At 55.8% G+C, this 20,784-nt stretch overlaps 2 protein-coding genes and 1 non-coding gene across 4 annotated transcripts; 2 read left to right on the top strand and 1 right to left on the bottom strand.

Moving 5' to 3' along the window:
* The first annotated feature begins 343 nt into the window (after positions 1 to 343).
* On the top strand, positions 344 to 8,156 carry Rtn2 (reticulon 2). Its single transcript, XM_048369369.1, has 10 exons — positions 344 to 404; positions 2,120 to 2,164; positions 2,272 to 2,739; positions 2,844 to 3,098; positions 6,015 to 6,222; positions 6,409 to 6,547; positions 6,683 to 6,752; positions 6,892 to 6,938; positions 7,355 to 7,413; positions 7,662 to 8,156. The coding sequence occupies exons 1-10, from the start codon at positions 371 to 373 to the stop codon at positions 7,741 to 7,743; spliced, it is 1,407 nt and encodes a 468-aa protein (XP_048225326.1). The 5' UTR covers positions 344 to 370; the 3' UTR covers positions 7,744 to 8,156.
* A 2,807-nt stretch (positions 8,157 to 10,963) lies between these two features.
* On the top strand, positions 10,964 to 11,050 carry Trnastop-uca. Its single transcript has one exon. It is a non-coding gene; the product is annotated as a tRNA-Sec (tRNA).
* Positions 11,051 to 14,229: 3,179 nt separating this feature from the next.
* On the bottom strand, positions 14,230 to 19,676 carry Fosb (FosB proto-oncogene, AP-1 transcription factor subunit). 2 transcript variants are annotated; one of them, XM_048369359.1, is made up of 5 exons: positions 18,875 to 19,676; positions 16,624 to 16,944; positions 16,048 to 16,155; positions 14,875 to 15,024; positions 14,574 to 14,740 (listed from the first exon to the last, which is right to left on the bottom strand). In XM_048369359.1, the coding sequence occupies exons 1-5, from the start codon at positions 19,001 to 19,003 to the stop codon at positions 14,738 to 14,740; spliced, it is 711 nt and encodes a 236-aa protein (XP_048225316.1). In that variant the 5' UTR covers positions 19,004 to 19,676; the 3' UTR covers positions 14,574 to 14,737. The 2 variants fall into 2 exon arrangements, with proteins under 2 accessions (XP_048225315.1, XP_048225316.1); XM_048369358.1 differs by having other exon boundaries at positions 14,230 to 15,024.
* Positions 19,677 to 20,784: the final 1,108 nt, after the last annotated feature.

Genomic DNA, 20,784 nt, shown 5'->3' with positions numbered 1-20,784 from the left:
TCGGTGCAGTGCCTTTTCCACCTTGGCTCCGCCCTTAGGCCTGGCCCCACCCCCGGCCTCACTGCAGTGCTTCGTCCACCGCGGCCCCGCCTCCGGAGCTGGCCCCGCCCCGTGTCCTGGCCCCGCCCCCGTGTTCTGGCCCCGCCCCCGGCCTCACTGCAGTGCTTCGCCCACCACGGCCCCGCCCGCCCGTGCTGAGCCGTGCGGAGGGCGGCGACGGCGGCGGTGGCGGCTGCTGAAGCAGCCGTGGAGGCGGAGGCGGCGGGGATGGCGGCGGCATCGTGGGCGCGGAGATGAGCACCCGCAGCCCCAGGCCCAGGGCGGCGCGGCCGGAGTGGGCAGGGGTCCTGATGCAGGCCCGAGGGGGGCCATGGGGCAAGTCCTGCCGGTCTTCGCCCATTGCAGTGAGTAGAGAGCGGCTTGGGCCCGGTGTGGAGCCCTGAGGCCCGAGCAGGGTCCCGGTCGGGGTCTCCAACCGCGCCTGTCCACGGGAGAGCCGCTGTGGGGAGAGGAGGAGAAAGAGACAAAGGAAGCCCTCCCCTCCCCCCGCGCTGTGGCGGCAGTGGGGGGGGGCAGCCTGACCTCGAGGACCCGAGGGAAGCCCTGGGGAGGTGGGGGCCCGCAGATAGTCGGCGGGCGGGGGGGGGGGGGGCGCGCCCGGCGCTGGGACGTGGCGCCCCGCCCGGCCTGGGGAGCTGGCGGCGCGCGGGGAGCTGTCCCCGGACCCTGGTGCTGGCCGCAGCCGGCCGGACGGAAGGTAGAGGGAAGCCGGGAGGGAAAAGAGGGTTATGTATGCCCATCACCCTTGACCAGCCCGAGAGGGGACCCTAACCGCACCATTATCGTTCAACACCCTGTACCCAGAAAACAGCTGTGCTTCGGTTGGCGCCAGGACTCCTGGGTCTTCAGCGGCCTTTTCCACTCATTAGTGGTAACCCTAGGGAGGGAAGGCCCACTATGCTTCGGGCCTCCGGTTTCCCAGTCGAGGAATGGTGGGGGCAGGGATGTCTGGTTTCAATTTCTTAATGGTGTGCAGCATCTCCGGTGTGCAGAGCCCCAGGCTAGCTCCGAGGGGCTGGAGCCTCAGTTGGAAAGGTCTGTGGTGAGCCTCGATCCTCTGGATCTCTGATCCCAGGAGCCCTAAGCAATGTGTGTTTGTCATTCCCTGTCCCATCCAGGGCCCCACTTGCATGTAGCCCGAATTCTAAGAATTTGTGATTTCCACGTGTTATTTGGTTTGCATGCTAGTACTTGGACTTAAAAAACTCAGGGCCTCGAACTTTCTAAGCTTTTTTCATTCAGGGTTGATACTCTACCATTTGAGCCACACCTCCACTTAAGATATATATATATATATGTATATGTATATATGTGTATATATATATTTGCTGGCTAATTGGAAGCAAGAGTCTCTAACGTTTCTGTCTAAGCTAGCTTGGAACCAAGGATCTTGGGAGCTCAGCCTCCTGAGCAGATGAGATTACATGAATGAGTCACCAGCATGTAGCCTTACTCTGTTTCTTGGTCCTCTCAAACTTACCTCAAAGTCATAGATTCACTTGTGCATTGTTTGTTTCTTCCTTCTGCAGGGTTGAACTCAGTGAGGTTAGGGATTTATTATTATGTATTTATTTTTGTTGGTCATGGCACTTGAACTCTGGGCCTGGACACTGTCCCTGAGCTCTTCAGCTCAAGGCTAGCACCCTATCACTTGAGCCACAGCGCCACTTCCACTTTTCTGGAGGTTAATTGGAGATAAGAATCTCACAGACTTTCCTGCTCCAGCTGACTTTGAACCATGATCTTCAGATCTCAGACTCCTGAGTAGCTAGAATGACAGGCGTGAGCCACCACGGCACCTGCCCAGAGATTTTTTTTTCCTGCTAGGTTCATGGCTATATTTCTGAGGGCAATGCCCACCATAGTACATGTTCAATAAATGCATGTCAAAGGAATGAATGAATTGAAACTGCCTGGGACCCCTAAAGACTCTTAAGTTTATAGGCAGAGCATCAAATCTAATAGCCTTTAATTTGGCCCATCTAAGACTTGCAGGAGCAGCCCATTTCCGTGACTGGAACATTCCAAACTTTCTAAGTGTCTTCTTTCCCTGTCACAGAAGAAGCTCCATCTACAGCCTCTTCTACCCCTGATTCTGCAGAAGGTGAGCAGGAGAAGGGAGTGTGAGAGCTGGGCTTGAAGGATTGCTCCTGGCTGGGCAAGTCAGCGTTCTGCCCGGAAAACTACATGATCTCTCTTCCCTCACTGAAGGAGGAAATGATGATTCGGATTTTCGGGAGCTCCACACTGCTCGGGAATTCTCAGAGGACGAGGAGGAGACCACGTCGCAGGACTGGGGCACCCCTCGGGAGCTGACCTTCTCCTACATCGCTTTTGATGGTGTCGTGGGCAGTGGGGGACGTAGGGACTCAGCTGCCCGGCGCCCCAGACCCCAGGGTCGCTCCGTGTCAGAACCAAGAGACCTACCCCCACAGCCCAACCTCGGCGACAGCTTGGAAAGCATCCCCAGCCTGAGCCAGTCCCCCGAGCCTGGACGCCGCGGTGACCCCGACACTGCCCCTCAGGCCCAGTGCTCCCTGGAAGACCTGAGGCTTCGGCTGGACCAGATGGGATGGGCTGCTCGGAGCGCTGGGTCTGGGCAGGACTCAGCCACCAGTAGCTCCACCCCATTGGAAGACGAGGAGCCCGAAGGACTGGATGCAAGACAGGCTGGTGAAGGTGAGGTGTAGCAGGTGTAGGACTGAACCACAGGGAGGAGGGGGGTGGTCTCTCCTGCGGCACCTCGGAGGAGGAAACTCATGGCCTTCTCTCTACTGCACCAGAAATGGACCTACAACTCCATCTCGCTCACTTGATGCCTCCGGAGGTCTTGACCCCTCAGCCAACCCCCAAATCTGGGACCCCACGGGTCCATACTCCATCCCCACCCGCTTCCCGAGATTCGAACTCTGGGCCTGATGAGCCTTCACTGTACAAGGAGGAGGAGCTGTGGGGGCCTTTGGAGCAGGAACCAGTCACAGGACAGTGCCTCCATAGCACCGACCAATCAGAATTCACACTGGAGCCACACCCACTTGGTAAGCATGGAGCCCAGTGCATGTTCAGCCTTGGATTACTATGAACCAAAGGGTGGGAGGATTGAAATTCAAAGAGTCCAATCCAGTAAAGGAACAGGGACAGTCTAGCTAGCCATTGGCTAGACATTATAAACTCCGCCCTTTAAATTCCCACTGGCCTTTCCATTGTGGTTACCGCCCACTACAGATGTTACGATTGGATAATTGCTAAAAGAAATAGAAAACTCCCTTTTTGAGTGCTACCCCTACTTCCTGATTGTGTATAGACAAAATATGAGAAAAACAAAAAGCACAAAACAAGGTTTTCTTCTGGATGTGGCTATGGGACTTTTACAAGTAAACCTTATGCTTTTTTTATTTTTTCTTTCTGTCTTTTCTTTTTTTTCTTTCTTCTTTTCTTTTCTTTTTTTTGCATGCCAGTACTGGGACTTTTGAACTCAGAGCCTAGGCCCTCTGTTCAACGCTGGTGCTCTACCACTTGAGTCACAACTTCACTTTCAGCTTTTTTGTTTGTTAACTGGAGATGAGTCTCACAGGCTTTTCGGTTTGGGCTGGCTTTGAAGCGTCATCCTCAGATCTCAGCAGCTTCTTGAGTCACTGGGATTACAGGTATGAGACACCGGTGCCTGGCTTCTATGCCTTTTAAAAAGCTCTGTATCCAAGCCAGGCATGGTGGCCCATGCCTGTAATCCCTCAGGAGTTTCAGGTTAGTCCAGGCTCCACAGAGAGGCCCTGTCTTGCAAAAGGAAACAAAAAAACAAACAAACCAAACACAAAACCCTCTGTATTGTTCCCTAACAGCATCATCCACCAGTTGTAAAGAGGCCCTGCCTCACCGTCAGCAGTGCGGGCCTCCGGGTGCTGGCTCTGAGATATTTACAGAGTGCAGATCTTGGACTTGTCCCCACCTCCCAGGACAGCCATTGGCTGAGCCCAGCGATGCACCGCCCCTCTGCTCCCTCTCTCAGGGCCCCACTGCGGTGCCCCCAGAACCCCCAGAAGCCACGCTGTCCGCAGCCTCCCACTTCCAGCCGAGATGGGGAGTAAAGGTCGGTTTGTTTGGGGGCCTGGAACTGGGGGACAGAGGAAAGGGGTCCATCCGAGCCCTTGTCTCTCTCCAGTCTGGAGCCTGGTCCCCTAGGGGTCCTGAATTCCCCAGAGCTGCAGCCTGAGGCTAGGGGCTTAAAGTGTACTTAGGGAGGGTGTGGAGGAAATGTGGGGTTCCCGCTCCTCCAAGCTAGGACTTCGGGGGCTCAGGAGCAGGGAGGCCCCCTTCCCCCAGGCTGGGGCCCAGGCGCTGCTGTCACTCAGGGCCTGGACAAGCCAGCACAGCTGCAGGCGGCCCCCTCCCCCCAGCGAGCCTAAACTTAGCCCCGCCTCAGGCGACCCGGCCCCTCCCCCACCCGGGGCCAGGCTGGGGGAGCCCCCCCACCCCTAGGGCTGTGCACAGGGAGAGGAGGGGATTGCTCCTATGTAGAGGAAAATCGAAGGATACCAAGCGACGGGATGGGCTGGTAGGATGGGTTTGTTTGACTGCAGTAAGGGTGTGCTGCTGGGCAGGGTGCAGAAGGAGACCCAAGGGGTTCTAGGAAGGCTGTTGCGGGCAAGATAGAAGGAAATCTGGGGGTCTCGGGGCCAGACCTCAGACTGACTGGGTTTAGAGAGGAGGCTAAGAACTGTGAAAGAGTGCTGGGTGCTGGTGGTGGCTCACGCCTGCCATCCCACCTACTCTTTCTTGGAGGCTGTGATCTGAGGATCACGGTTCAAAGCCAGCCTGGGTGGGGAAAGTCCGTGAGACTTGTATCCCCAATGAACCACCAGAAAACCGGAAGTGGAGCTGTGGCTCAAAGCGCTAGATCTAGCCTTGAGCAGCAGCCAGGCCCTGAGTTCAAGCCCTACCACTAAAAACAAAAACAAAACACTGTGAAGGTGCCTGGTGTAGTGGCCCCCTGTAATTGTAAGCACTCAGGAGGTGGAGATTGGAGAGTCTTGATTACAGGTTGGCCTTAGCAAAAGAAAAACTTGGGAGACTTCATCTCAACCAATGGCTGAGTGTGGTGTTTTGTCTCTTATTCTCAGCTGAAGAGTGGAGGGGGAGGCAGGAAGCACAGTGGCTGGGAGCAGTAGTATGGGTCTGTCATCCACTGGGCAGGGGGAGCCCAAGGAGGAGGACTGCAGGTCAGGCTAGGCCCAGCACGAAGCATGACCCTTCCTAGAAAATAACCCAAAAGGAGCTGGAGGTATGGTTCAAATGGCAGAATGCCTGCCTTGCAAGCATGAGGCCCTGAGTTCAATCCCCACACTGTACGGCCATGCGCACAAACAAATTTCTGAAAGATGTGGCTAATTTCAGTTCAAAGGAGTATGGTGTTCTTTATATATGTAGGACTTAGAAAATAATGTATTGTTAAGTCCTGTAAGGAATTCCCATTCTGCACTGAAAGGAAAAAGAGCAATTCCCATTGCCGGGCAAGATGTTGAGAAAAGCCCACGCTTGTGCTGTGGGGGAATTAAGGCGGGTTAGTGGTGAGCCGGCACCGGCCGTTCATATCTGTAATCCTCACTACTCAGGAGACCCGAGGATTGTAGTCCCAAGTCAGCTGATGTAAAACAAAAAATAAAAGTTCAAGCCACGCCATCTCTAACTTAACCAGCCAAAAGCCAGAAGTGGAGGGGTGGCTCACATGGTAGAGTGCCAGCTTTGAAGGTAAAACCGAAGGGACAGCATCCAGGCCCTGAGTTCAAGCCTTAGTCCTGATGTGTGTGTGTGTGCATGTGCAGGAACATGTGCTGACACACACACACACACACACACGAGGAAGGTAGGAATCAGGTGAGGGCTGAAGCAGGTTCCTGGCACAGGCAGGAAAGGTAGCGGGCGCTCCGGCGGCAGCCTGACGCCTCCCCGCTCCACAGTGGCGGACCTGCTGTATTGGAAGGACTCTCGGACATCGGCCGTGGTCTTCACGGGCCTCATGGTCTCCCTCCTCTGCCTCCTGCACTTCAGCATCGTGTCCGTGGCCTCACACGTGGCTCTGCTGTTGCTCTGTGGCACCATCTCTCTCAGGGTTTACCGCAAAATGCTGCAGGCTGTGCACCGGGGCGATGGAGCCAACCCCTTCCAGTGAGATCCCTTGTCCCTGGGCCCTAACCCCAGCCCCAGCCGACCCAGTCATGGCCCCTGATGCTGGCTCCCTCATCCTCTTTCCTCCTGATCCCAAACCTGACCTTGATCCCATCCCACTACACATGATCCCTTAGTCCTAACAGGGTTCACCCCTGACGTCCCCTTGCCCCGTTGTCCCCTCAGGACCTACCTGGACGTGGATCTGACCCTGACCCCAGAGCAGACCGAACGTCTGTCCCAGAAGATCGCCTCCCACGTAGTTTCTGCGGCCACGCAGCTGCGACATTTCTTCCTGGTAGAAGACCTGGTGGATTCTCTCAAGGTGCCTTGAGCCCCCCCCCCCCCAACTTCCTCCTCCTCTTGCTCTGGGGTTCCCAGCTCTCACCTCTCTCTGGGGGCCAGGAGGGGAGGTTGGGGAGGACCTCGGCCTGGATCTGACCGTGGCCTTCACCCCCAGCTGGCCCTGCTCTTCTACATCTTGACCTTCGTAGGGGCAGTCTTCAATGGTTTGACTCTTCTCATTCTGGGTGAGTTGGGATGGCTGTGGCGGGCAGGTGAGAACAGGGTTAATATGATTTGACGGGGATAGGCGCCTCCAGATGAAACTGGGTGTCCTGGGCTAGCCTGATTCCTGATTCTCCCCCCCTCCCATCTTTGTACCCACAGGAGTGATTGCTTTGTTCACGGTCCCGCTGCTGTATCAGCAGCACCAGGTGAGTACCACAAGCCATCCTCCCTGTCCCTCTAGCGGATGCCCCAGCTGGGATGAGAGGCATGCTCCCACCACACCGACCTTTTATTAGTCCAAAGGGGGTCTCACCAACTTTTCCCCCACAGCTGTCTTAGGACCTCCATCCTCCCGATCTTCACCTCCTGGGTGACGCCACTGCACTTGGCTGTGTTTTGTATCTTGAAATAGGGCCTTGCTAACTTTTGCCCAGGCTGACTCCACCTCTCCAGCAGCTCTGGTATTACAGACATGTGCTGCCACACCCCACATAAGATAGATTTAAATCGAACCACTCAGAGACTGATTATCCTCTTGCTCTATCCTATTCTGCAGTGCAGACACAGGGCAGGTCTGCACACCCCCTCCCCCTTCCTAATTCCTTTTCCTTTCTCTCCCCAGGCCCAGATCGACCAGTACGTGGGTTTGGTGACCAATCAATTGAGCCACATCAAAGCTAAGTAAGGGCCTGAGGTGGGTGGGAGCACAGTGGGGAGGAGTTGGGGAACGTGGGGACTTGGTCGCCACTGCCATCCGAGCAGGCACAGGACGATCCCAGCGCCGGCCGCTGGGTGGCGGGCAGGGCCTGGCCGCGTGCGATCCCAGCGCTGACTGAAGGCGCTCAGCTCCTTCCACCACTGTCCCCCTGGTCTCTGGTGTCGCCTCCATCTCTTGTTACACATCCTGACCTCCAGCGTTTCTCCCTCAGGATCCGAGCTAAGATCCCAGGGACCGGAGCCCTTGCTTCAACAGCAGCCACAGTCTCTGGATGCAAAGCCAAAGCCGAATGAGAGGGGTGTCTCTGCTTGCGGGATGCCTGGCCTGCCCCAACCCCAGCCGCCCCCTGTCCCACTTCCACCTCCCATCCATCCCCCACTGTCTCCTCCCCTCGTCCCAAGCCAGTTCCTGGTGGGTATCGGGATCTCCTCCACTGGGTAATCTGTGCCAGGTGGCTAAGCTACTAGGACTACATTTCCCAAGAGGCTCTGCGCTAGGAGTCCAGGAAAGACAACACGCCTTGGCCGCGGGGCCTGCTGGGACTTGTAGTTGTCTAGACAGTGTGGCCCTGCACGTCTGTGACTGGGCGCTGGAGGCACCACGGGGGGTTGGTGTCTCCTGGACGAAGCCAGCGCCCGGGCTGGGGCTTTGCATGGGGCCCAGGCGAGGCCTGAGCTTGGATTTACACTGTAATAAAGACTCCTGTGGAAAATTCGGTCTCCTGTGCTTCCAACCCCTCCAGCTTTCACCTTCCTGAACTGAAAAGCACTTAGGGGACAGGTCTAGGGCCTGCTCACGACTAAGCAGAAGGCCCTCCCCACCCCCACCCCCGTGACTGTCTGTTACAATATCGTCTGATTAAGGGGAAAGTGAGGAGAGACCATGCATTCCAGCCTCATCTTAGCCTGAGCTCAAAGCAGACATCACTAATAGATCCTACACTCTGCCTACTACACAACCAAGCATTCACCTTCTAGAAGGTTCTCTCTCACACACAAATGCATGCCACAAACATTCAAACCTTTTCTTCTTCCTGCCTGATCTCCAACCTGGGGACAACCCCACTGCCCACATAGTTACCAGGCCTCATGGCCTCAGGTTCCAGGTATGAAGGGAGATGGGGGAGATTGCATTCCAGACAGGATCCTGGATGTGAATTTTAGCTTGGTTACATCCTAGTTGTGTAACTTTGGGCCAGGGGAGGCAGGTACCAGGGCTTGAACTAGGGCCCCACCCTCTTGTTTGGTTCTGTATACACAGAGTTGTCTGTTCAAGTTGACCACAAACCTCACCCTCCTGAATAGCTAGAATTGTAGGCCAGCTTTGCATGGAAAACCCAATGCCCAATGCCTGAGCCTGGCATTCAAGCCCCAGATGCTCTCTCTCTCCAACTCCCCACCTCCCATCATCTCACTACTTGGCTTAGGCAGTCCTGAAAGCTTTAATGAAGATCAGCAGTTTAGGCTGGTCTTGAATTCACAAGATCTCAGCCTCCTGAGTGCTGGGATTATAGGCATGCACTACCATACTGCCCAAAGTACCTAAAGATATTTCCATTCAAACTTCATGAGACAAAGCATTTGTTCAAAGACCATCTATGAAGGCATGAAGTGTGTTGAAGTTTGAGATGGGTTTTCTTGAGTATGCTCCAGACATGGTGCAAGCCCTGGTACACACACGCAAGGAAACTGAGGCTTAGAGGAGAATACTGATCACTTTATCCTGGTATCCTGGGATTTGCATTCAAAATCTTGCCACTTGGGAGAATGGCACTCTGCCACTTGAGCCACGTCCCCTGGCCAACGATACCATCGACTCCAGCGTGTGTCCCAACCCCCTTACACTCTAGCAATACCATAATAGAGACAGATCAAGTTTCCTGGAGCTGATTTTGTTTTGTTGGCATAAACAATAAGCAAATAGACATAGACTATGGCCAGTGGTGATCAGGGTGGTGGAGAAGAGTCCAGCCGAGAAGGGGGTCAAGTGACAGGCTTGCTATTTTAAACTGGGCATCCTGGGAGCTGATATTTGAGCAGAGGACAGAATTAAGGGCAGAGAGCCCATGAAACATATGGCAGCCAGCTAACCCGGGCTAGCGATCCTCAAAGGCCTGGAGGAAGAAGCCTGCCCTGCTTATGTACCTCAAGCTACAAGCTAAATATGGAGAGGAAAAAGAAATGCCAAGCAATCACTGACACGTAATGCTTTTTTGTTTGTTTGGGTTGCTTTTGTTTGTTTGTTTTTCTATCCTGGGGTTTGAATTTAGGGTCTCAAGTTTTCTAGGCAGGCACTGTACCACTTCAGCCACATCTCTGGCTCAGCTCGTTTTGAATATCCAGGGCAGGAACTCTTGCCACTATCCTTCTATTTGCACCTCCCCAGTAGCTGAGATTCTAGGAGTGCACTAGTAAGACTAACCTGTTTTTTTTTTTTTTTTGTTGTTTTTTTTTGCCAGTCCTGGGCCTTGGACTCAGGGCCTGAGCACTGTCCCTGGCTTCCTTTTTGCTCAAGGCTAGCATTCTGCCACTTGAGCCACAGCGCCACTTCTGGCCGTTTTCTGTATATGTGGTGCTGGGGAATCGAACCCAGGGCCTCATGTATACGAGCAAGCTCTCTCGCCACTAGGCCATATCCCCAGCCTTTCTTTCTTTCTTTCTTTCTTTCTTCCTTCCTTTCTTTCTTTCTTTCTTTCTTTCTTTCTTTCTTTCTTTCTTTCTTTCTTTCTTTCTTTCTTTCTTTCTTTCTTTTTTTTAATAATGATTAGGATGGTGTAATTATAATCATGATAAGGTTCGATTCCCCCTGGAGACTGGGGGAATCTGAGCCTCCGTTTCCCTAATCATAACACTCAGGTGTAGATACTGATGAAGTCTGGTATCTCAACTCAGTGCGGACCGGTCGGATTTCATTCCCAGCACCTAGGACAGTACCTGGGACTCAGTACTTTCTAATAATCAGCATTTGAATGAACACCCAACTCAGCCGATCCTTGCAGTTCCATTAATGTACAGCAGGTGGCGCACCCCTCATACTCGCGGTCATCGCTTCGGGCGGTCCAGTGAAAAAAACCCTATTCCTCTGGACGGTAGGAGGGAAATAGAGATACTTCCGAGCAGATGTGGGGGGATGAGGGAGTTGGGGGCATGTTCTGAATGCATTTTGTGAGTTTCTTCCCTTAGGAACACTTGTTATTTTGTTTCATTTTTGCACTTTGTATGAAGGGGTTTCGGATCTTTGGACTCTAGCAGCAAAAACAGTCCCTGGGCGCTCTTTCCCAGAATGCACAGCGCTATGCAAATGAAGCCACTTCCCGAGTGAGGAGTGATCCATGTGATACGTCTTCAGAAAAAGAAAGGAAGGCTCATTAACAATACGTTATGACTTTTAAGAAGACAGGGAGGTAGTTTATAGATATCAAAATTAGCGAGCCAACGGTTAGAATAAATCGCCCTCAGTGAAAAATTTTGATATTTTAGTACTTTATATACAACCATGGAAAGGGTGTCTCCTGCCCGGATGATCCTCAGTGGTCTGGGGTGCAGGCTTCAAACCTGTAGCTGTTTAGCGACAGAGTGGTTCAATTCCACCTTTCGGGCGGGAGTATCTATCCCATTTTTGTCCCCACAAACTAAATTCCCTTAAAGTCCTATATTTTCTTAGGGGTGCACTTCCGGCGGCCGCCCGAAGAGGGCGCCGTGACGTTGCCCATTCCTCTCCGACCACCCCCGCCCCCCATCCCTTCCCGGGAATATTACAGATGTTTAAATAAGGAAGTGAAGAAAACCTTGTCTCTGCGGCATTAGGATATTTCCAGTGGGAGCATTTGTTTTCCTTTCGTGAATTGGGCATTCTCACTTGTTCACTCATGGATTAATCACGCATTCGCTGAATCAGCGCCGCATTTGTTTCCTTGGCACATGCTTGCATTAGTCATTGCTCTGGTTTTTGTTGAAAGATGATAAATGCACGCCACAACACCTACCAAGGAGACCTAACCTGCCGGACGTCAGGGTCCCTGACAGGGCAGCCAGACACCGATGCGCATGCCTGTAACCCCAGCTACTCAAGAGGCTGAGCTCTGAGGATCTTGGTTCGAAGCCAGCTTGGGCAGGAAAGTCCATCTTTTTTTTTTTTTAAATCTCCAATTAATCAGCAAAAAGCCAGAAGTAGAGCTGTGCCTCAAGTGATAGAGCGTTAAGCCTAGAAACACCAAAGCTCAGGGACAGTTCCCAGGCCCTGAGTTTAAGTCCCAGGACTGGTACCAAAATAAGTAGATTAATAAGATGAAAGGATCAGTTCATAGTAGGGGAAGTAGATTGGGTCAGGGATTTGGGGGGACCCCAGTAATGACCAGGGGGATAACAATGCACCTGCATCACTCAAGCTGAGTCCTCCCAACAGCCAATGAGAAAACTGAGGCTGGGGAAGCTGAAATCCCTTGTGTTCATGATCACACTCCAGCTCTATAATGGACTTCCACCTGCCCCCCACCCCCAATCCTCTAAGGTCTAAGGTCTGGAATCCTCCTTTCCTCTATTTCCCAGCACCCTGTCTTTTTCCCAGGCCTCCTTCCCATCTGGCTCCTCTCCCTTCCAGCTACTCTCAACCTGGTGGGTGCTGAAATGTAAGCCCGTCTCAGCCTCTCTGCTGTTCAGAAGCTTGCGGTGACTGCCTAGTTCCCTCCGGAGCTCTGTTACAGGTTTTAACAATATACAACATGGTAACTCATGCACGGGAAGTTCTCCTAAGTGTCTAGCCTCTTTCCATCCTGCTGCAGGCACATTCCCTAGTCAGACTTGCATCGTGGGCGCCTATGTGTGTTCCTCCAAATGAGCAGCTCATCTTTCTCTTGCTGAGACAAAGTCAAGTCATGGGTTCAGCTAGAAAATAGACACTTGGGGTCTGGCATGTGAATTTTAAGGATCATTATTATTTTTTTATTATTGGCGACAGTGCAGAACCAAGAGGGGAGGGGAGGGTGGCCCAGTGCTTGCCCATCCCCGCCCCTAGGCAAAGTGCAAAATACAAAAAAATAAAAATCACAAATACAGCATGGTAGCAGTTAGGGATCCAATACATCGTGATCGACAAGGCTCCGGCCCTGCATAGTCTCACACGTGCCTTCCCAATTCTCAACAACCCCATACAGATGGCAACGACAACAACCATAAAAACCAACAACCTACCACTCTCCCAGCCTTACACAACCAGAACCACGGGTCCCCAGCGTGGCCAGAGTTCAAAAGATCGTGAACACCCGGTGGAAAGAGACAGGCAGAGATGGTCAGAGGCAGACAGAAGACAGGCAGAGACTCGGGGAGACACTGCCAGAGGGGGGGGGGGGGACAGTCAGAACAGAGACAGCCAGAAAGGAAAAAACAAGACAGATTCCAACTTTCCAGAAAGCAATTTCCGACTCCACAGCACACTGTGTCGATGCAGAAAGCGCTCACACACGCACGGGACTCACGCACACACACGCTCGCACACCCATATATAATATACTTATTTATACATAATAGATTATAAGTGCCTTTCGGAAATGAGGAAAGGGATAAATAGCCGGGGAGGGGGACAGGGATGGAATGTTCTGGTCCATGCAGCTGTGGGGAAGGGGCCGCGGGACCCATCCCCGATATTAAAAAATAGAAATCTGCCTCGTGGTACAATTTCCACGAGGTGAAGCACAAGGGGAGGGGGAGGAGAACAAAAATGGGGGGAGGGATGGAGAGAGGGCGGGGGAGGGTCATGAGAGCCTGGCCCCCCTCCACAGGCTTACTGATCCCCCAAAATAATTGGGGTGGAGAGGCTGGTCAAGGGGTGGGGGAGGGCAGGCAAAGCCTCAGCCCTGGAAACTTCTCCCGAAAAGTGGCCCCCCCACAGCCGCCCCTCTCTGGGGAGGACCGGGGTGCCGTGGGCCGGGAGAGGGGGCGTCCTCGGCTGGGGGAGGCCGTGTGGGTGGGCGGGCCACTGTCACCTTTTAAGTCAGGACTCACTGGACTGTCCAGGGGAGAGGAAGGGGAGAACCGAGGGAAGGCTTTCGGGGAGTGGGGTCTCCCACCCTGCGTACCCCACATTCGGCCCACCGCTCATTCACAGTATAAGTGCCCCAGCAGGACGGCGTCCCGGAGCCCCTGCTGTCTAAAACCAGAAAGGCCCAATGAGGAAAGCCAGGGCGGGCTGGGGGAAGGGGGGTAAGAGGGGGACTGGGTGAAATTGGGGGACTAATACTGCAAAACAGGGGAGGGGGGGATGATTGAGACAGGGAGGACAAAGTCCAACCCTAGCCAGTTTTGCCGGGAAGGGGCTGGCTGGACAGTCAGGGACATTTCACATTTTAGGTAAAGTCTGGGTGCAGGTATGGGGGATCCCCCAATTCCTGGAGGGGGAGGTCGGCCTCCATGAGTAGAGGAGGGGTGGAAAGGGGGCTCAATTCTGCCCGGAGGAGGCTCGGCTGGAGTCTCTTGAGAAAATGGGATTAAATAAGCTAAGGTGGGGAGGGGTCGCTGCCCCCTTGAAGGGGGTGGGGGGAAGGGGAGGGAGTGGGGGACTCTGTGGCATTTCCTTGTTGGGCCTCTCTGAGCATGGGAGAGACACAAGTTCATCCCACACCCCGAACCCTCCCTTCCCTCTCCAGGCTCTCGCCAGGACGCCAGAGATGGGCGTCCCCCCGCCCCCCCCCCACAGCCCCCAGAAATCAGGTGAAAGTGACAAGATCAATGGGACATCTGGGGGGGGGTATTTCCATCCATCTCCACCCCACCTCCCTTGCCCACCTCCCCCTTTTCTTCCTCTCCCCCACCCCAATCCAAAGTCACCAGCTGGCTGGAGGGGGGTACGGATTACAAGAGGAGGCACAGAACACATGGCGGGCTCTCCTTCAGTCCAGTGGCAGTGGCAGGATTCGAACTCAAGTCCAGAAGATCCCATGGATGGGTAGATGAATGGATGGATGAGGGAGGGAGGGCTCTGTGTGTCTCTTCCCCTCTCCTCTTCCTCCTCTTCCTCCTCCTCCTCCTCCTTGGTCCCAAATGTTCTCTGCTTTGTCTTTTGGTTGTGTGTGTGTGTGCGTGTGCGCTCGTGCACGCGTGTGCGTCCCGGTTCGGCTCGTGTCGGGGTCACAGAGCGAGGAGGGAGGGCGAGCTCAGGGGGTCGGCGGGCTGCTCGCTGCTGCCGCTGCTGCGCTGGGCGCCGGCGAACTCGGGGGCCTCGGGCCAGGTGAGGACAAACGAGGAGGTGTACGAAGGGTTAACAACGGGGAGGGGGTCGCCGAGGACGTGAGCTTCACTGTGTGTAAAGAGAGAAGCGGTGAGCGTGGGGGCCGCGTCCTGGCCGGCGTGGAAGGGCAGGGGCGGCGGCGGGGGCGGCAGCAGCCAGCGGAGACCGTCTTCCTTAGCGGAGGACCCCGGCAAGCCTCTCACCTCCGCCAGGGGCCCCGGGCCCTCTTCGAACGGGATCTTGCAGCCCGGCTTGTGGGCCACCAGCACAAACTCCAGGCGCTCTTTCTCCTTCTGCAGCTCGGCGATCTCCGACTCCAGCTCGGCCTTTTCTTCCTCAAGTTGATCTGTCTCCTGAGGGGGGGGTCCAGGCCGGGTCAGGTCAGGTCGGGGGACACGAGGGGAAAGGAAGGAGGAGCCGTCAGTCAAGTGACTACAGGAGGTGCCGTGTAGCCCTTCCCTTCCCCCCGCCCCCCACAGATCCCTGAGGTGGGGTTCTTCCACCCGTAGGCTGTGAGACCTGGGACGGCACCTAGGTACCCCAGTTTCCCTCATGTGTCCAGTGGATGGCTGAGTGTATATGGGACTGGAGCGCTGGGGAAGGGCTATGTGTGTGTCAGTCCTGAGGCTTGAACTCAGGACCTGGATGCTGTCCCTGAGGGTTATTTCCCCCAAAGCTAGTCAGTACTCTACCACTTGAGCCACAGCTCCACTTCGGCTTTTTTCCCCCCTTTGCTGGCTCATTGGAGGTGATATCATGGCCTTTCCTGCCCTGGCCAGCTTAGAACCACGATCCTCAGATCTCAGCTTCCTGAACAGCTAGGGTGGCTGGCATCTGCACCCAGTGCCCCTCGCTTGGGGCACATTTTTAATGGGCTGCGCCTGTCCCCCGATTTCCTTTGGTAGGACACTGGGTAAGACAGTAGAGCATTTTCCTGTGTCCTCTAGGACAGGCAGACAGCGGGGCCCTGGGGGGCTGAGGTTGGGAGTTGTATGAATCTTTGACGCCACCCCCCAGCCCCATGTTCTGCGGAATTGTTGAGGGGCCAGGGTAGAAAATGAGGAAGCAGCAAAGTGAATCATCGTGACTATCTGAACAAGGCTGAGCTATTTGATGGGAGAAACGGAAAGATGGAGAAAGAGGCACAAGTTGGGGTGCCCAGGACTCAGTGGAAGAAATGGCAGGCGCTCCCCTCTGCCATTGTCCCCTCCAGTTGATTGACAGCTGGGACAATGATGTACGTGGTCACAGAAGAGGACTGGCGGGGGAGGGTGGTGGTGGGGTGTCTGTGTGGTCATGCAGGGCCACCCCAACATGGCTTGGTTTCATCTGGTCCATACTGTGAGCCCCAGTCCCCCCCCAGGGCTGGTCCTTACCGCCTGCAGCCTGTCGGTTAGTTCCCGACGCCGGTTCCTGCATTTAGCCGCTGCTAGCTTGTTTCTTTCCCTGCGAACCCTTCGCTTCTCTTCTTCTTCTGGGGTAAGCTGAGGCAGGGAGACAGAAGCCGTGAGATGTGGAGACATTGTGACCTCCCCCATCTTTGCCAAACCTCCTCTGCTTCCAGAATGCCCACAAACCAAGCCCAGCCCCTCCAGTCCTCCTTAACTCCAGAACGGTTTATGGCTTAGGGGACCCCACCTCATTTGGGCAAAGTTAGGCATTTCTTGCTTCCAATTCCCCCAAACTTAACTTACTTCTGTCTCTTTCCTTTTTGGCGGGGGTACTGGGGTTTGAACTCGGGGCCTCCATCCATCTACCTCTTGAGCCACACCCCCAGGCTTTTTTTTTTTTAACAAATGGGTTATTATTCTAAGAGGGTCTCTCACTTTTTGCCCTGGGCTACCCTGAAACTGAGCTTCTTCTACCTAGGCCTCCTGGATGGCTGGGATTACAGGCATGCACCACCATGCCAGCTCCCCTCCCCAGATTATTTCCTGATGCCCCATACTTACCGACTCTTCCCGGGGTCTCCTGGGCCGGGCTCGCGCTGGGCGGGAAGGCCCAGGTCCACTGGTGGTGCCACTGGTAGAAGGCCCGCCACTGGCACCAGCTGCAACACTGCTGTAGCCACTCAGGCCCGGTGTGGAGTAGCTTGTCCCTGGCATATCATAGGGGTCCACAGCTGGGGGCTGGGAGGCCAGTGGCTGCCCCTGGGACTGGGCCATGGAAGAGATGAGTGTGGGTTGCACAAGCCACTGGAGGTCCTGGCTGGTGGTGATCGCCGTGACCGTGGGCACGAAGGAACCGGGCATTTCCCCGAGACCGGCGCACTCCTACGGGGTGACACATACACACACAGGCGTAGACACACAAACAAAGACACCAACACATACATACCCAGCACACATAACACACACCGAGCCCGTGAGTGAGCACCGGGCGAGCGGGTGTGGATGTGTGTGTCACAGGCAAAAAGCCACAACACCCACCCTTCCACTACACCGTGACGCAGTGCTTAATGAGAGAATTTCTGCTCAACCAGCTTCTACCTCCTCCTTCTTCCTCGGGGAAAGGTTGCACGGTTGTCGAGGGCTGGTGAATCACACCCCGGGTTGGTGACTCTTAGGTTGGGGGGGGGGAGGCTGGACACAGCCGGGTGACAGTACTCCCAGGATGGAGTCACAGCCACAACACCCCACCCCCACCCTAGAGGCAAGGGGGAGGGAGCGAGAGAGGCCTTAGACCAAGCCTTCCTGCACTCGCACACAGGCACACACCCTTGGGTGCCAGGCCCCCCGCAGGGGCGGGGATCCCCATAAGGATGGAGTTGGGGGACTTGCCTAGGAGTTGGGAGCATTATTTCAAGTAATCCTCTCGGCCAGTGAGACTGATAAGTGACAGGTGAAAGGGGGGGGGCAGGTAGGGAAAAGTAGCCACCTGACTCCTTCCCTGTAGCATGGGGAGAGGGCTGCCGTTAAGACCTGAGCCCCCAAACCCGTGCACGCCTTATATCTCCCCCCACCCACCCCCCAAAGTGGAATGCCGGAGCGGCTCCACGGGATAAACTACTCTCCTAGGGGGCGTGGCGAGGGAAGGGCTGGCGCGCCGGCCAATCAGCGTCCTGGGAACCCAGGGGGCGGAGCTCCCGGAGACCACCTGCCCAGTTTCCCTTCTACCGAGCGATCCTGGTTGTGGGACTGGGACAGATCGGAGGGACCGAGTGTCCAGAGCAGAGGGATCGAGACTCGCGTCTGTGTTTGGCTGGAGAGCCGGGCTGACAACCGCCAGATCTCCGGAAGAAATGCCGGCACACAGACATCGGCAGGCTTCTGAAAGCCGGGGAAACCAAGTCCCCCGCAAGGCCCCCCGCAGACCCATTGTGTCACAGAGTCGTCCGTGTGAGTCCCTCTCGCTTTGCCTAGTAGAAGCTCGCTAAATAGACCTTGCAAAGCACCGCGGAACCCCGAGTTCCGAGGACGCAGAGGGGTAATGGAGGAGGGAGGGGACAGCTTCGCCCTACAAATAGGAAGCGAAAATGGATTGGCTGAAGCCCGCGCCGCGGCGGCCAATCAGAAAGCCGCTCTGCCCCCTCCTTTAGCAACGTGGCCGCGGCGTTCCAAAATAGAACGCTCCGGGGACGTCAGGGGCGGGGCGGAGGGGGCGCCGAGCGCGCGCCGTGCGTGCCCCGCGTCAGACGGAGGATTCCAGCGCGTCAGCCCTTACGCACGGGTCCCCCGTTACGTCTCCGCGCAGGAGGCGGAGGCAGCGTCGCCGAGAGTTCGAGGCTCTCGCTGTCCCGCTGGGTGGAGGAGGAGGTGGAGGAGGAGAGGGATGGGGCGCCAGCGGCGGCTCTCGGAAGGGAGCGGGACCGGGGAGGAAGCTACTGGAAGCTTCCGGAGATTTTTTTTTTTTAATTTTTATATTTACTCTAACTTCTCTAAGCTTGAGGGATCCGATGGTGCGGGGTGTTGGGAGACACCCGAGCCCCGGACAGCGTCCCAGCTGGATCAGAGTTCTCAGCTAGTCAGCCCAGAGACCGCAGCTTTTCCCCCGGCACCCCGGCCCCGCAGCTCGATCAGCTGCGGTTCCTCCCCGCGTTCCGCGCGCACAGCCGGGAGCTGGAACCGCACAGTTGTTCGCAGTTTGCTAAGTGCAATGTGACTTTTCATTCTCTCCAAGATCTGGCGTTGGGCGCTACTTTGTAGCAATAATAATAATAATAATAATAATAATAATAACAACGATCTCCAAAGCAACACTGACCTGGGAGGCGGCGGCGGTGGTAGGGGGGCTGCCGAACGAATCCACCGAGGACAAATACTGCGACTCGGCGGAGGGTGAAGAGCTGCACCGGGAACCGGAGTCGTAGTCTCCAGGGAAAGCTTGAAACATTTCCCTGGGCACAGGGGGGCCCCTGTGACCACGCTGAGGTCGCCGGGAAGCCAACGCTGCTGGCCGGGTTGATGAAGGTGAAGATGCAAATCCGGGGTGAGCCGAGCGTGTCCTCTTCTCCCCCCCCCAAAAAAGAAGAAAATCTCAACCAGCCAGATTTTATTTCTTAAAGTGCGCTGTCCTCGGGCCGCTCGGGGAAGGGGGACGGCCACGTCCCGCTCAAACAGTGACAAAGTTTCGGCGCCGTCCCCGTGCGGTGCCCAGGGTCCTGGAGGACGGATGCCGCCGCACCCCGCGGAGAGAGTCCAGGCTCCGGTCCGGACTCCGGGGATGCTGGATGAGGACGGGGAAGCGGCAGGGGGTCGAGGGGGGGGGGGATCGAACCCCCCAAAAGCTTGAAAGCGTTGTTCCGCGGTCGAGAATTCGCTTCACGTTCTCCTTCCACGCTGTCCGACGAGATGAATGGGGGAGCAATAAGCTGGGAGAAGAAGAAGAAGAAGAAAGTAAGTCGATCTTCCAAAGTGAAAATGAAGAAATATCTGGAAGGATCCTCCGAGCGCAAAACTTTCCGGAAACAAATTTTCGCGGCTTCCAAGAAGAAGAAGAAGAAGAAATCACAATAATCAAGTTCTTCTCTTCCCCCCGCCCGGGCCCCTCAAATCCGAGCTCCGCGTGGCCCTCCCGTAGCCGTGGCTCCTCAGTCTTATGAATGAACCCCGGAGCCGCCAGCCTGTATTTATATGCCCGGGACCCGCCCCCCCTGCTTGCGTCACCCCCCTAACCCTCAAGAAACTTCCCCAAATCTCGGTGCCCCCTCCGCCGAGCGCCGCCCGGCTCAGCCAGAGGCCTTCCCTCGGCCGGCGCTGGAGGTCCGCACGACCCTCGCGGCCGCGGGGGTCTCGGGGGCCGCTTTCCGGCCCGCTCGGCGGGAGGGGATCCCGGCCCCGCCTCCCCGGAGTTCCTGTGACGCAATTAGCCATATAAGGAGCTCGGCCGGCGCGGCCCAGTGTTTGTTTGGTATCCTAGCAATGACGTCAGAGGGAATCCCTCGCTCGCGCCCGCGCGCGCCGGAGCGCCGGCCCGCTCGCGCATGCGCGCGGCGGCGGCGCGGGGTGGGAGGGCAGCCGGGTGCCTCGCCCGCTCTGAACTCCCGGGAGGGTCTTCGCCCCGCGGACCCCGGCTGGGGGGGGGGGGGGGCGGGCGAGGGGGAGATGAAGGGTAGGAAGACAACCCCCCTCTTTTTACGGGTCTCCGCCGCCACAGCGCCCCCCCCTGGGGAGGAAGAGCAAGGCCGGGACGGTCAGCTAATCCTCCTTCATGGGGTTCAGTCCTGCGGGCGGACGGGGGACACGGAGTCCCCGGGGTGGGGGGGGGCGGAGGTCAGGGACGTCCGGGCGGGCGGACAGGTGAGGCCGGAGCGCCTTAGCTTCCTCTCCACTTCCTCTCTGACAGGCTGAGCTTGGACAATGGTTTGCCCTGTCTGAGCCTCAGTTTCTCCCAGATGACAAAAAAATGTGTTCATTATTATTATTATTATTAATTCTTTTGGACTTGGCTGGCTTTGCATCTGTATGCAGGCATGGAGAGGGAGCCGGTGCTGCTAGCAGACTCTCCTTCCACTTTATCTTACCCCAAGACAGAATGAATGGGTCCAATTAATAATCACAGGCAATTATTGTTATTGTCATTATTATTATTGCTGGAATATTTTTAGCACTGGGGTTGTAATCCATCAACTTTAGAAGGGAAGAGGGTCCTTTTTCTTTTTTCATTTCATAAAG

The sequence above is a fragment of the Perognathus longimembris genome, chromosome 20 (assembly GCF_023159225.1).
Source record: "Perognathus longimembris pacificus isolate PPM17 chromosome 20, ASM2315922v1, whole genome shotgun sequence".
NCBI lineage: Eukaryota > Metazoa > Chordata > Mammalia > Rodentia > Heteromyidae > Perognathus > Perognathus longimembris.
The sequence above is the reverse complement of the archived record's forward strand: the minus strand, read 5'-3'. Positions and strand labels throughout refer to the sequence as shown.

Excerpts from the sequence above, each read along its gene's own strand:
- Fosb (XM_048369358.1), bottom strand. The coding sequence starts at position 19,003 with ATGTTTCAAGCTTTCCCTGGAGACTACGACTCCGGTTCCCGGTGCAGC. Across the intron at positions 16,945-18,874 it reads CCACCGCCGCCGCCTCCCAG|GAGTGCGCCGGTCTCGGGGA; the intron begins GTCAGTGTTGCT and ends GTCACCCCGTAG. Across the intron at positions 16,156-16,623 it reads GGAGACCCCGGGAAGAGTCG|CTTACCCCAGAAGAAGAAGA; the intron begins GTAAGTATGGGG and ends TCCCTGCCTCAG.
- Rtn2 (XM_048369369.1), top strand. The coding sequence starts at position 371 with ATGGGGCAAGTCCTGCCGGTCTTCGCCCATTGCA. Across the intron at positions 2,740-2,843 it reads TGCAAGACAGGCTGGTGAAG|AAATGGACCTACAACTCCAT; the intron begins GTGAGGTGTAGC and ends CTACTGCACCAG. Across the intron at positions 6,223-6,408 it reads GATGGAGCCAACCCCTTCCA|GACCTACCTGGACGTGGATC; the intron begins GTGAGATCCCTT and ends TTGTCCCCTCAG.